At 43.7% G+C, this 12324-nt stretch overlaps 1 protein-coding gene across 1 annotated transcript in view; it reads right to left on the reverse strand.

The window, feature by feature from the left end:
- The window catches only part of Dok5 (docking protein 5), a 142161-nt gene that overhangs the window by 69024 nt on the left and 60813 nt on the right, over positions 1 to 12324 (reverse strand). The window contains exon 2 of the mRNA XM_021631241.2: positions 3725 to 3832. Within this exon, the coding sequence (XP_021486916.1) occupies positions 3725 to 3832 (108 nt within the window). The remainder of the gene's footprint in view (positions 1 to 3724; positions 3833 to 12324) is intronic.

The raw sequence follows: 12324 nt of genomic DNA on the forward strand, positions 1-12324 counted from the left end.
AATTACAGTTAATCAATTTCATGGCCTCTCTGGCAGCTCAGGGTGCTGGAGAGGACCTTTAGGAAGGAGGTGAAAAAGTGAAGCTGTTTTTTTTTTTTTCCCTTGTGCATCTTGTATTTATATATTTATTTTCCATTTTTGCCAGGAGAGCTAACACCTTTAGCTCTGTGCTCAGTGAAGCATGCACTAAGTTTTAAAACTTTGCAGCCAACTTCTTTGTTAAAACTCAAAACAAGATGCAGATATGCAAAACTGTTACTTAAAGACAGTATTCTCAACAACGATATGCATTGCCAAACACTATGGATTTCTTACCCAAGGGATGTGTCCTCAGACTCCATACCATGCCTGTGTTGATCAAAGAGCACAGTACACATTTCCCAGTGTCCTTTAGAAATCTCGTTATTTATACTGGAATAGATTGTGAAATCTGGTCACAGCATGCTACTCATAACCTTGGTATGATATTATCAAGATTCATAAATTACACAGCATTTAGATAAAAAATGCACATCTCAGAATTACTTATATGCCCCCAAGAGATTAATATTAAACACATCAGATTTGAAAGAGTAAAGAGAGAGAATGGGCGACAGTAACCCATCAAGGGCTTGCAGGCTTAATGGAGATAATTCCTCCTCAGTGCTAGGGCTTTGAACTTTGCTTAATGATGATTACAGATGAAAGAGAACCGAGCTTACCAAATTCCCCAAAGATTTACATATTAAATCACAAGCCAGCAGGTAGAATCCCGAAGTAGGGTAACTGAGTGTGTCCTCAGCCTCCCCTTCCTCTGCCAAGGGCCCCTTTTCAGCCCATGCAGGTTCAAAGATTTTAAATCTGTCCTAAAACTTCCAAGTCCTGGCATTTTCTTTCAGTCCCATCACCATGACCACCCAATGTCTTACAAATTAAAAATCCTTTTCCTGGTTTCAGATGGTCCTTTTGATATTTTTTTTCCTTAATACTTAAAAACCACCGAGTTTTCTGTTCCATGTTAGGTAGCAATAACTAAGAGAGACACAAAGCCTGCTGTCATTGTTTTAATGTGGGGGAAGGAGACCCCAGGGAACTTGAGCGTGTGTACCCCTTTGCCTTACAAAAGTACCTAAATCAGGAAAAAGAGGGGCTGTACCCCAGTTAGCTTATTCTTCCTATTCACCCTACACCAGAACCTGTTTTAATGGTGGACCTTGTTTTAATGTGGGGGAAGGAGACCCCAGGGAACAGCAAGTGAGAGCATCCACAGTCTACCTGCTAAGGAAACTAAGAAAGCGGAGGGCAGAAGGGAAGCCTTGAGGGAACTTACTCTAAAGGAAAGGCTAAGTGAAAGTATTACCCAAGAAGAATTTGAATAATCCCTGAACTAAAAGAGTGAGCCACGTGGGTGTGGAGGAATAAGAGACTTCCAGGAAAAAGGGAAAAGCGCAAGCATAGAAATGTGTGAAGACTCCAGGAGCCAAGGACCCTAGAGCAGGGTAAGAGGAGATCCTGACCTAGGAGGCGTCACAGGCCACAGGAACTCAAATGCCCACAGGCCACCGTAAGGATTTGGCTGAAGGAAGTGATGTCATGCACACTCCAGTGAGCCGGCAATAGGTAGTCCAACCACTGGGTCCCCAGACGTGTCAGGAGGGGCTGTGGGAAGTATGTGGAGCCCCCACACACTTCAAACACAGAAGCTTTACCATGAGCTGATGGACTGGATTGGGGAAAGCCCCTACAAAGTCAACCTTACTTCTCTTCTTTCTGTTAGATGCACTCATGTCTTCTGGCAAAACACAGCCTGTTTCTCTTGCTCTCTTTCATTCTCCCATACCCAGTATGGGATAGACCCAGGATGGGGTTTGTGAAGAATGAAGTATTTCTGGAGCTCCTTGGAGCTTTATACATACAAGGAAGGACAGAAGGGCATGGGTAGCCACATACAACGATCAAATGGTACAGAAATCTGTGGAATTGGAAAGAGAGAGCTGCGTGAGGCTGTGACAAGAAGAGATCTCTAGTTATCACACTGACAGATTTGAAGGTCTGTGAGGGTACACACCCATACCTCCTCTTAGTCAGCATCTTTAAAAACCAGGAATTGACCAGACATCCTATCGTGGTCAATGGAAGGGGAGCTTGCCTTATCTCTTGCCCTGGGTACAGACATGACTTCAGAATGAAGAAGCTCAGAGGAGTGCTGTCTAGCAGAGGCTTTATAGCAAAAAGCAAAGGTGTACTGTGTCCTCTCCCTTAAGAATTAGTCCATATGCACCTGCCAATCTAACCCCCTGCACAGAAAATCATTCCCTCAGGGAACACTGACTCCTCTGGGGGCCTTAGGAATAGTATAAATCCTGCCTACAGTGTAGATCAGCCTGGTCTCTCCTGCCACTGTCTACCGTTACCCCTTCAGAGCGGCTCACTCTGTGATAACCCATGTCTGCCTTCTGCAACATTCTCTGACTCATTCGGATTCTTTCAACAAAGGTCACAAGAACCTTGGAGATGAGGGGAGTGCAGAGAGGTCCCCATGACAAGCTGAGGACAGCCACACTTTTAATAGAGACATCAAATCTATATTATTTGTCCAAATTATGAAGCAAATACTGCTTTAGGTGTTTGAAGCTTCCTTGGAAGGGAAGGCCTCCCAAGAAAGTGCATTAAGTCATGCCTTTGGCATTGTTTTCTGGACAAACTGGCAGGCAACCAGCACATTGGATGCACCTGACTGGGTTCCAGTCATTTAGGATAGGATTAGAGAGTCTGGCTTTAGAGAGCACATGAGGATTCTGTGGCACACCACTGTTTTCCCACAGTATCTGTATAAGATAAGCCTTTTCAGTTCCCCAGCCAAGCCAGGTTCCTATACGGATGAGTCTCTACCAGTTTTACACAAAAGTCTAAAGGGCAGTGACACCCAGACCCAACCTTCTGTGTCCCAGTGGATAGTCCCACACCATGCCCGTATGGGCACCATTTCATGGACTTAGTAGATTAGAAGGGGGAAAAAAGATGTAAAATTGGGGTGGGGAGTCACATTATGCATGATGTGAGGGGAGTTGGACAAGGGAAATAGGGGTGGGTATTGTCAGAACGCAGTCCAAGAATGGCATTGCGTGAGAATTCTGATTGCTTTTGAGAAAACTCCGAAAAAATAAGCCGAGAGTCTCGTGACCTCAGTTTCTTCAGAACACAGAATTGTTCGTGGAATGTGCTTTCATGCCCCTCCCGGTGCAGTGCATGGGAGGGAGTTTACTTCAGCGGCTCTTATCCACGAGGCGTGTCCTTGTGATTGAAAACGATCCTCATGCGACTCTTCTTAACCCTCAGGATATAAGCCGTCTGATGCTCTGAAAAAAGCTGGCTGCTGCATGACACATTAGTCCTCCTCATTTTCAGGCCCCTCTCTCCCAGGCCCATGCCACCGATTAGAGCAAATAACATCCGTAACTGTGTTTCACTGGGTGTGTGCACGAAAGTCTCAAGAGCAAAGAAAAACCATTTTGAAAGACCAAGAAACCAGAGGAACAGTTTTACATTACCCATGTTTTAAACAATCAGTAAGCAAATATATTCCATTATGATGTTTGTTTCCAACATACACACACACACACACACACACACACACACACACTCAGGACCTTTGTCAATCATTTGGATATGTTTTCCCAGCAAGTCCAAGTGACCTCCTTCCAAGCCAAGGCCTGGAGAGCTGCAGCCTCCGGCCGGCCCTTACCTTGTGGTAACACCTGAAGTAAGCAGCGCGCTCATCTGAGAACTTCTCCAGCCTCTTTGGGCCCTTGCTTGAGGCTTTCTTGAACACTAACCAGCATCGTTGATAAATCTAGAAGGAAATGCATCAACAGTTCAACCACCTCAGACACGACAATTACTGGAATCAAAACAGGTGTGTACGTGAGGGGATATTTCTCCATGTTTTGATATAGATCACTATTATATTTCAGGGAAAAGTTCCAGAAATAAAAATCCGGTAGTACCTGGCAGATGGGTAAAGACGTTGGGCTTACTACTGTCTGAAACCTTGGGATATACCATCCATCCACCTGCCACAGTGACTTAACCTCCATTAGTTGTCTCATTTCGGGTGGGATAAGGAGGTGAACACACTCTTCTCTGAAGCTCGGCTCAGAAGACAGAATCTAATGAATGTCTGATGCCTCTGGATGTATAGTAAGATGTTAACTATTTAGTCATAATGACAAGAGTTAGAAACGATTCCGTCTTCAGGAATAAGGAGTGGCAAAGTTATCATGCTCCTGTCATGGGTAATTTAGCCCACTTTGCTCATCTAGATGAAGGTAGGCATACTGGCCTCTAAGAAGAAACCTATCCTGCTGTTTCCCTAAACGGTCAGTTGTCAAGGCGTTCCTAAAAGTTTATAGCTATACTCCTAGATCTGGGTTTCTCTGCCGTGAAGAACAGCGCAACAGGCCTAAGTGGTCACAGTGCCAAGACGAAGAGACTGCTGAGTTCTCAGACCTAATTAAGACATCTGTATCACTTGTCCCGCCCCAATAGGGCTCAGGGACATGTTGGAAGAGGGGGTGGGTGGAAAGACTGTAGGAGCTGGAGGATGGGAGGAGTGCTGTGAGTGCTCTCCTCTGGACATGACATGGCTGCTGCATTCACGAGCTCACAGCAGCTGTCGTCACCTGCATGAGCCTTGCCCCAGATCGAGCCAGCAAGGCCTGTTGACAGTCTAGCTTACAGCGCTAACTGGTCTCAGAGGGTTACAAAACATGAGGAGGGAACGTGAAGGTGGGTGGAGGATGGGGATAAATATGGTCAAGATTCATTCTTTACATGTATGGAATTGTCGTGAAATAGTCAGCCACAGTATCGCACAAGTGTGGTACATATTAAGACACATGATACATGTCTCTCACATGTAACTCATGGTATACATATATAAGAAAATGCATCCTCATTGCATTAGAAACTTCATCAGTATAGACATGAGACATGGTGTTTTATAGCAAATTGTGCCACGCTTGCAATGCACGTGCGGTCTAGGAGCAGATAGCATCAGTAGCTCACTTGAACCAAATATTAGAAAAAACTTGTAATGTCAGGGAAAATGTCTGTAACATGTTACAGCAGTGACAGAGTAAAACCTCAGTGTCGTGATCGTTATTACATCAAAATGCATAAAAAGACAAAGAAATGTTTAATAATATTTTCTGGGGCTCACAAGAATAGGTTTGGGGGTTTTATTTGCTTAATAAAATTTAATATGCTACATAAATCAATAGAATGTGTTTGTTATTTATTTTTAATGTGTACACGTATGTACAGATGCACATGCAAGTGTGTGTGTGCACCTGGAGGCTGGAGGGCAATCTCTGGTGTTACACACTTTCTTTGAGACACAGTTTCTATGTGGCCCCAAACTCACAGTTTATGCTAGACTGGATATGAACTTGGAGTCTGCCTGCCTCTGTCTCCCCGACACTGTGATTACAAGCACACATGTGAGCACAGGATGTGAAGAATTTGCCTAAGCAACACACCTCTGATGTTTAGAAAATGGTCACACCATAGTTTTCCCACAGGCTGGGAAGGGAAGTGATGTCATTACCCTTGGAGAGCTAGTGCTTGGCTGACAGGGCCACCCTCATCCTCCCAGACTTAGAATTTTCTTATTCCTCAAGTACCCAGAAGAATTAATAAAAGGCAAGTCAGTTCTATCAGCTTTCATCTTGCGTAGCTTTAATCTTCCAAGGGATACAAGAACATGGAAATAAACTGAAACAGCTACTCAGTAGAATAAAACAACCTTTCAACAAATGGTATAGGGCAATTGGACATCCACAGGGAGAGTGAGAGAGGAGAGAGAAAAAGCACAGGAAGAGGAGAGGGAGGAAGAGAGCAAAGAACAAATGATCTTGACCTAAGCATTAAAACACTCACTCCATACAAAAACTAGCTGAAAGCAGATTTACAAATAAAATTATAAGCTCTTAAAATATTTTTATTATATATAATGATGATTTTAAGTCACATGGAATACTACTTAACTAGGAAAAGAATGGCCTCTTGCTACGGGTAACAGCTTGGCTGAATCTCCAGAGAATGAGGCTCCATAACAAAACAAAGCAGGCTGGGGAGGTGCCTCATTGGCCAAGAGTACGTTCACACTTTTAGTGCAAGGACTGGGGGTCTGAGTTCGAATCCCCAGCATCCATGTAAACTTTTTGGTGTGGCATCATGGTGTCTGTAACCCCAGTGCTGTTGGGGGTAAAGACAGCAGGATTGCTGGTGGCTTGCCCCACTTCGAGTTCTGTAGAAGATGCTTCCTCGAGGGCACAATGCAGAGACAGGGCAGGGCAGCCACCTTCATCCTCTGGCTTCAGACATGCACACGAGTACACACATGTACATGTATTATAAATACCCACAGAGAGAGAGAGAGAGAGAGAGAGAGAGAGGGAGGGAGGGAAAGAGAGACACACACAGAGGGAGAGAGACACAGTCATACTGACACTTCACATTCAGCTGGAACCCAAAACCTCATGCACGCTAGGCAAATATCCTACCGGACAGCTGTTTCTACATCGCCGCCCACATTGTCAACACAAAACTATAGAGCTAGGGAGCAGCGGCAGTGGTTGTTGGAGGGAAGGGACAGGAGGTGAAGGGAAGTTGGTGGGGTCTCATGGGCTCCGTGGGGTTCTGGTAGTAAGGGACCGTTTTGTATTTTGATTGTATCAATGTCAGCTGCTTCTTTATATTTTTTTCTGTATTGGGGGAGGAGTTTATTACCCGGGAAACTAGGCAATAGGAAAGGATCTTTGTGTGGTATAAATCTACGACTGAATGTACATCCACAACTACCTCAAAAGTAGAATGCTGCTAGGCACGCTAACATAAACATTTGATCCCAGTCGTGGGGAGGCAGAGGCAGGCAGACCTCTGTGAATTCCAGCCTGGTCCACTTAGGGAGTTCCAGGCCAACAGGAATACGTACTGAGGTCCTGCGTCAAAACAAAACGTTTGATTACAAAATGATCAAGAATGTTTATAGCTCGATCTCTACCGAATAGCTGTTATCTACACTCCTCTCCAGTCCTCCTCTGCCTCCACCTCTGCACCCTCTCTTTCTGGCCATTAAATCACAGTCTAATAAAATACTAAATAACCATAAGAAGAAGACAAGTGAAAGCGACAGGGGGGAGATTTGTGCACAAAAGTTCTCCTTGGGGTGGGGAGCCACCGGTAAAGATTAGTATTCTGAACTGTTGGCAGAAAGTCCTATCAACATCCCGCGTGTGTCTGAAGAGCAGATGAGTCAATTGGCTCCATAAAATTGTACCCAAGGACTGTAATTTCAGCAGCAATGACTGTCACTCGCTTGTTCAAATCAAGCGTGTGGAAAAGGTTTCTTACTGTCTTTCTATTATTGGAAACCTGTTTTTTTTTTGTTTTTTTTTTTTCACATGTCTTTGAAATGGGCTCAGAAATTGAACATTCTAGAGGGCATGTAAAAATAAAAATAAAAATACTCCCGCTGCAAGAAAAGATACTTCCAGTAAGAGGGATATTTTCAATTCCCTAAGTACGTCTCCACTTTTCAGACCCACTTTTTTTTAATGAGAGCATTTTTAACTTTTGGAGATCTGTTCATTTTCTTCTCAGTTGGACCAGGTTTTGCCTGGCTCCCTTCCAAAGACTGTTGCATGCAAGCCAAAGATCCCTCTTTGTGCAGCATGTCTAATGAGTGCCATCTTTGATCCATCTGTATGAAGTTTAGGGAGCTTTTGTTTCTCACTGTGTGCCTCTCTCTTTGTTTTATTAAACATCAAGGCACAAAAGTTCAATATTATAGCAATATAACAACATGAACAAAGTTCTATAAGTCATGTGTGGGGGCTGGAGAAACGTCTCAGAGGTTAAGAGCACTTGCTGCTCTTGCAGAGAACCAAGTTCAGTTCCCGGCATCCACATTGGGTGGTTCGCAACATCCTATAATGCCAGCTCCACTGTATTTATCGCCCCTTCTGGCCTCCTTAGGAATTGCACCATTTGCATATACCCAACACAGAGACACATACATACACATAGTTTGTTTGTTTGTTTGTTTGTTTGTTTGTTTTTAGTAAAATCTTAAAAAAAAAATGAAAGAAAGAAAGTCAGTGCAGCCTAGCTGTAAAATAACTATGAAAGGGGTTAAGATGAATTTGTTATTCAGGAAGTGAGAATAGTCTGTCTGTGGCATAAGAGAGCAGATGTAGATGATGAATTTCACCCTGCAAACACCCAGTCTGCAACTAAACAGAACAGAATGGCAACAGGGTGAATCCATTCCAGATCATTCCTCTGTTCTATCTACATCCATCACCCACCAGGGGCTCCAAGTGTGGCCCAGGCGCATTCATAAGAACCCTTAACTATACAGAGTCCTAGAGATGAGGCAAAGGCAGCTAATCAGCACCAACTGTGATGAGGCCATTGTACATTCACCCTCCAGCGTACACCCCACACTCCTACCTTTTAATTTCAGGCAAATGCCTTGAGTTATTTGTAACGTTCTCTCAGACGGCGCAATGCTTTCTTTCCACCTGGGACTGACAGCACGAATTTTCCAAGAAGGGTTGCTGCTGGCAAGATGGCTCAAGGAGTGGAGGACCTTGCTGCGAGTTTTGATCTCTTGGATCAGCATGGGGTAAGAAGAGAACAGAGCCCTGAAAGGTTTCCTCTGACCCCTTGGTGTAAACTATACCCCACCACTAAATAAATAAAAAACACAATTATAAATTTTATACAAAGAAAATTCTTCGGTAGCGCTGAGACTCTGGGATGGGAGATTTCCCACAAGGGCCGTGCCGTGCTACTTGACACAACCTTTCAGTTTGCCATCTTGAGTTCCAGAGGCACACACTGAAGATGAACTACGATGCGATGTGTGGGTCCTACTGAAAAGTTGAACTTTCATTTTCAAATGCTGCCCTCACTCTGTTCTGAGAATTTGACATTCACCTGGGTGGATTCACTGCCCGTTATCAGTTAGTAGGTAATGATAAATATATTACTAGCAGAGAATTTGGTATCAGAGAAATTTCATGTGGAGGCTGAGATAACCTAATGCCAATGTGCTGGGTTGAGGGGTCCTTACCAAATAGCCCTCGATGGCCTCAAACTCCTGGACAATCTTCCTGCCTCTGCTTGTTGGGTGTAGATTACTTGTTTTATTTATTTATATTTAGTAACAGGGCAGTCTGTGCCATGTAAGATGCTTCCTAGCACCTCTGGTTTCCATCTGTTAAATGTCATGGTGGCATCCTCCCTCCCCCCAGCCAACAACTAAAACTGTCATCAGACATTGCCAAACTTCTCCAAGTGGAGAGAGTGGGAATCACCATGATATGGACAGAATATGAAGACTATGACTCACAGGCTCGTACACTGGCTGCTTTGTTATCAGTTCACGGGCTTCTGGGAAATGACAGACACATTAAGATTTGACTGATCAAGATCACCCGCTCTGTTTACATTCTCTTAAGTGCCTTGGTCACACCTCAAAAATGACCATCCAAACTGCTGGACATTGATCTGAGACCCCATATTTGAAGAAGATGAACCTTTACAGAAATCTTCAGAACCCCTAATTTGGAGAAGCTCATTTGTAAACTGCACAGGATGGATGTTGTCAACCAAACTCAGGTCCTCTCGGAGAGCAGCAAGTGCTCTCAAGCTCTGAGCCGCCACTCCAGCCCCTGACTTGTAGTGGGCCTGATCTCGGTTGTGAGCCTTGATTTACTGATCTCTCTGTGGTGGAACTCTTCAAGTCTTAGCTCTGGGCCATCTTTGAAAAACATAAAGAAAACCTACCTGACACACCCCTGCTTGGGGGAAACAAGGAGGCAGATATGCCTCGTGTAAGAATCCCATTTATTCTCCCTCTGCCACAAGCCAAAAGTCTTACTTCGATAAACTTATATTAAAATATTAGCCTGAAGCTCCTTAAATCCCTTCCACCAAATCTCTAGTGTCCATCCTGACGACTTCCCAATACTCAGTGTAGATGGCATTGAACATAAGCCCCTCCTACAGAATGTGAGCACCACTCATTAACTTTGGGATGGTGTTGGGTTTTTTTTCATCATTTCTTTTGATCTAGAAGGCTAAAGTACACACTGTATGTAGGGGAAAAGAGTAGGTGTCTGTTGTTTTCCATGTTGCCAGCATTTCTTTCCTGCATTCACATCAACTTCCTCTTCCCGAGCATTACCCTAACTTTAAAGCTATACCCTTAGCCTCGTAGTCCTGAATTGGTCTTTTTTTTTTCTCTGACCCTTCCCCAATTTTTTTAAAGTTCCCCCAAACAAATCAAGTATGTTCCTCATTCAGAATATGAATACCAAAAGCTAACAGCCTCTGAACTCCTCCTAGTGCAGAAAACTGACCCTCTGAATATACCACCTCACTGAACTCTACTGGCAATTCTGTGCGGCATGAAAAGTGTCACCAGTGCACTACTTGGGGGCAACAACAGCAGTAGTGAGCTTAGACACCAGCCCAGGGTCCTGAAGCTACCTGAAACAAGCCAGAAGTCAGCTCAGCGGGGAAGCAGTGGTCCAGACGAAAGCACACACAGTTACAACTAGATGTTTCCTTTTAGAGCTGATGAGCAAGATGCTCACTCCTTACTGAGAGTTTGACTCTTGCACCGCTTTATGCATTGCTGGGGGTTTAGCTTTCCTAGGGAAATCCTGATGTCCACGTTAACGGTTTGTTTTCCAGAGCACAGCAAACAAAGTTGACTTCTGGCTAATGGTGGGAAAAGTACCACAAGCAACTTTTCCACTTCCCATATCTTCTCTTGCCTCTCTAATACTCAGCCTCACTAGTTTCCATAGTCATGGTGGCAACAATCTTAGAATCCAGGCTCACAGATTCCTTGAACAGCTGAACCCCTGGGCTAGCCATGCCTGCTGGGTCCTTCCCTGTGTCTGACTCTGCCCTCTCAGAGTCAGTTCTTCTATCCCTGTGAGACAGTAAAAATGCTGAAGTCCAAAGACTCCCCAGCATCCATAGAGGATGTCATTGTCCCATATGATCTAGAAATCAAGAGAGACGAGTGCAAGCTAGGAGACACAGGAAACAGGTGTGAGGCCGGCAATAGATCCTCTCCATCCTGCAGGCCAGTAACAGCACATTTCTCCTATGACAGCAAAATAGCACTGGCTTGAAACATGCCTGAGAGCAGGGCAGGTAAGTTTCCAGGCCTGTGAACAACTGCAGAAGGCTGGGTCTTTGAAGTGTGCTATCTCAGCTACCCCCCCATGTTCCCCATGAAGACCCTCAGAAGTCAGTAGCTGAAGCTCACAAACTTTGGTATTCCCCAAGATCTAATTTGTGTTGATAGTGGGGTGGCTATTAACCTCACTTCACAGAATAGTGAATTAGTTCAGAATAGCGTGCTTCATGAAAAAAAAAATAATAATGAAGAAACAATAAGACTTCTAACCATGGGTAAGAAGTTTTCTTAAAGGGAAAAATGTTAATTTGGAGAAAACTTCACTGTAGACATGAAGGATCAGTTTAAATTCACTGCAAAGAAAACTCTGCAAAATAATAGGATAGTTTATCATGAAACAAAGTGTGTTTTAAAAGAGTTTGAAATGCTCAAAAAGCATCCATGGCCAATAAATTAGCAGTGGCAACCACAGACTAATGGTGTAAATTAAAAAAACCATTCTAGAAGCAGAATGATGCCTGTGCATTGACTTAGAAATGAAACTTCTAGGGCTGCCTCACCACAGGGGAAAAAAATTAAAGAAGCAAACAATCATGTGGGCACAGGGTGAAAACATGTAGGCACAGGGTTCTTTGAAGAAACCATTCGCAGCACACAAATGATGCACACAGTGATTGCTCCAATCATGTCCTGCCTGCAAACTGAAAACAGCCCATCATTAAAATGATACTGTCCGATAATGGGGAGATCACAGAAAATGCCATCAGCAACCTGTTAAGTATAAAAAACTATTAAGGCTAAAAATGAAATCCTTGTTTTAACCCCCCCCCCATTGTGTGCTCATATATTATGTATATTGATCTAGTAAACAGGTTTCATTCAGCTATTCATGCGAGCTTATAAACACTCTCTCTGACACACACACACACACACACAAACAAATAAAACAAACCTTTAAAAGGTAGAGAGCAATACAGGAAGACATATAACATAGACCTCTAGCATGCACTCATACAAACATCACACACACACATACAATTTCTTTTTAAAAAATAAAACGATCTCTCCAACACAATGTACTACATCTGTGCATTTTACTCTCTAAGCCGAGACGGTAA

The sequence above is a fragment of the Meriones unguiculatus genome, chromosome 4 (genome assembly GCF_030254825.1).
Source record: "Meriones unguiculatus strain TT.TT164.6M chromosome 4, Bangor_MerUng_6.1, whole genome shotgun sequence".
Taxonomy (NCBI): domain Eukaryota; kingdom Metazoa; phylum Chordata; class Mammalia; order Rodentia; family Muridae; genus Meriones; species Meriones unguiculatus.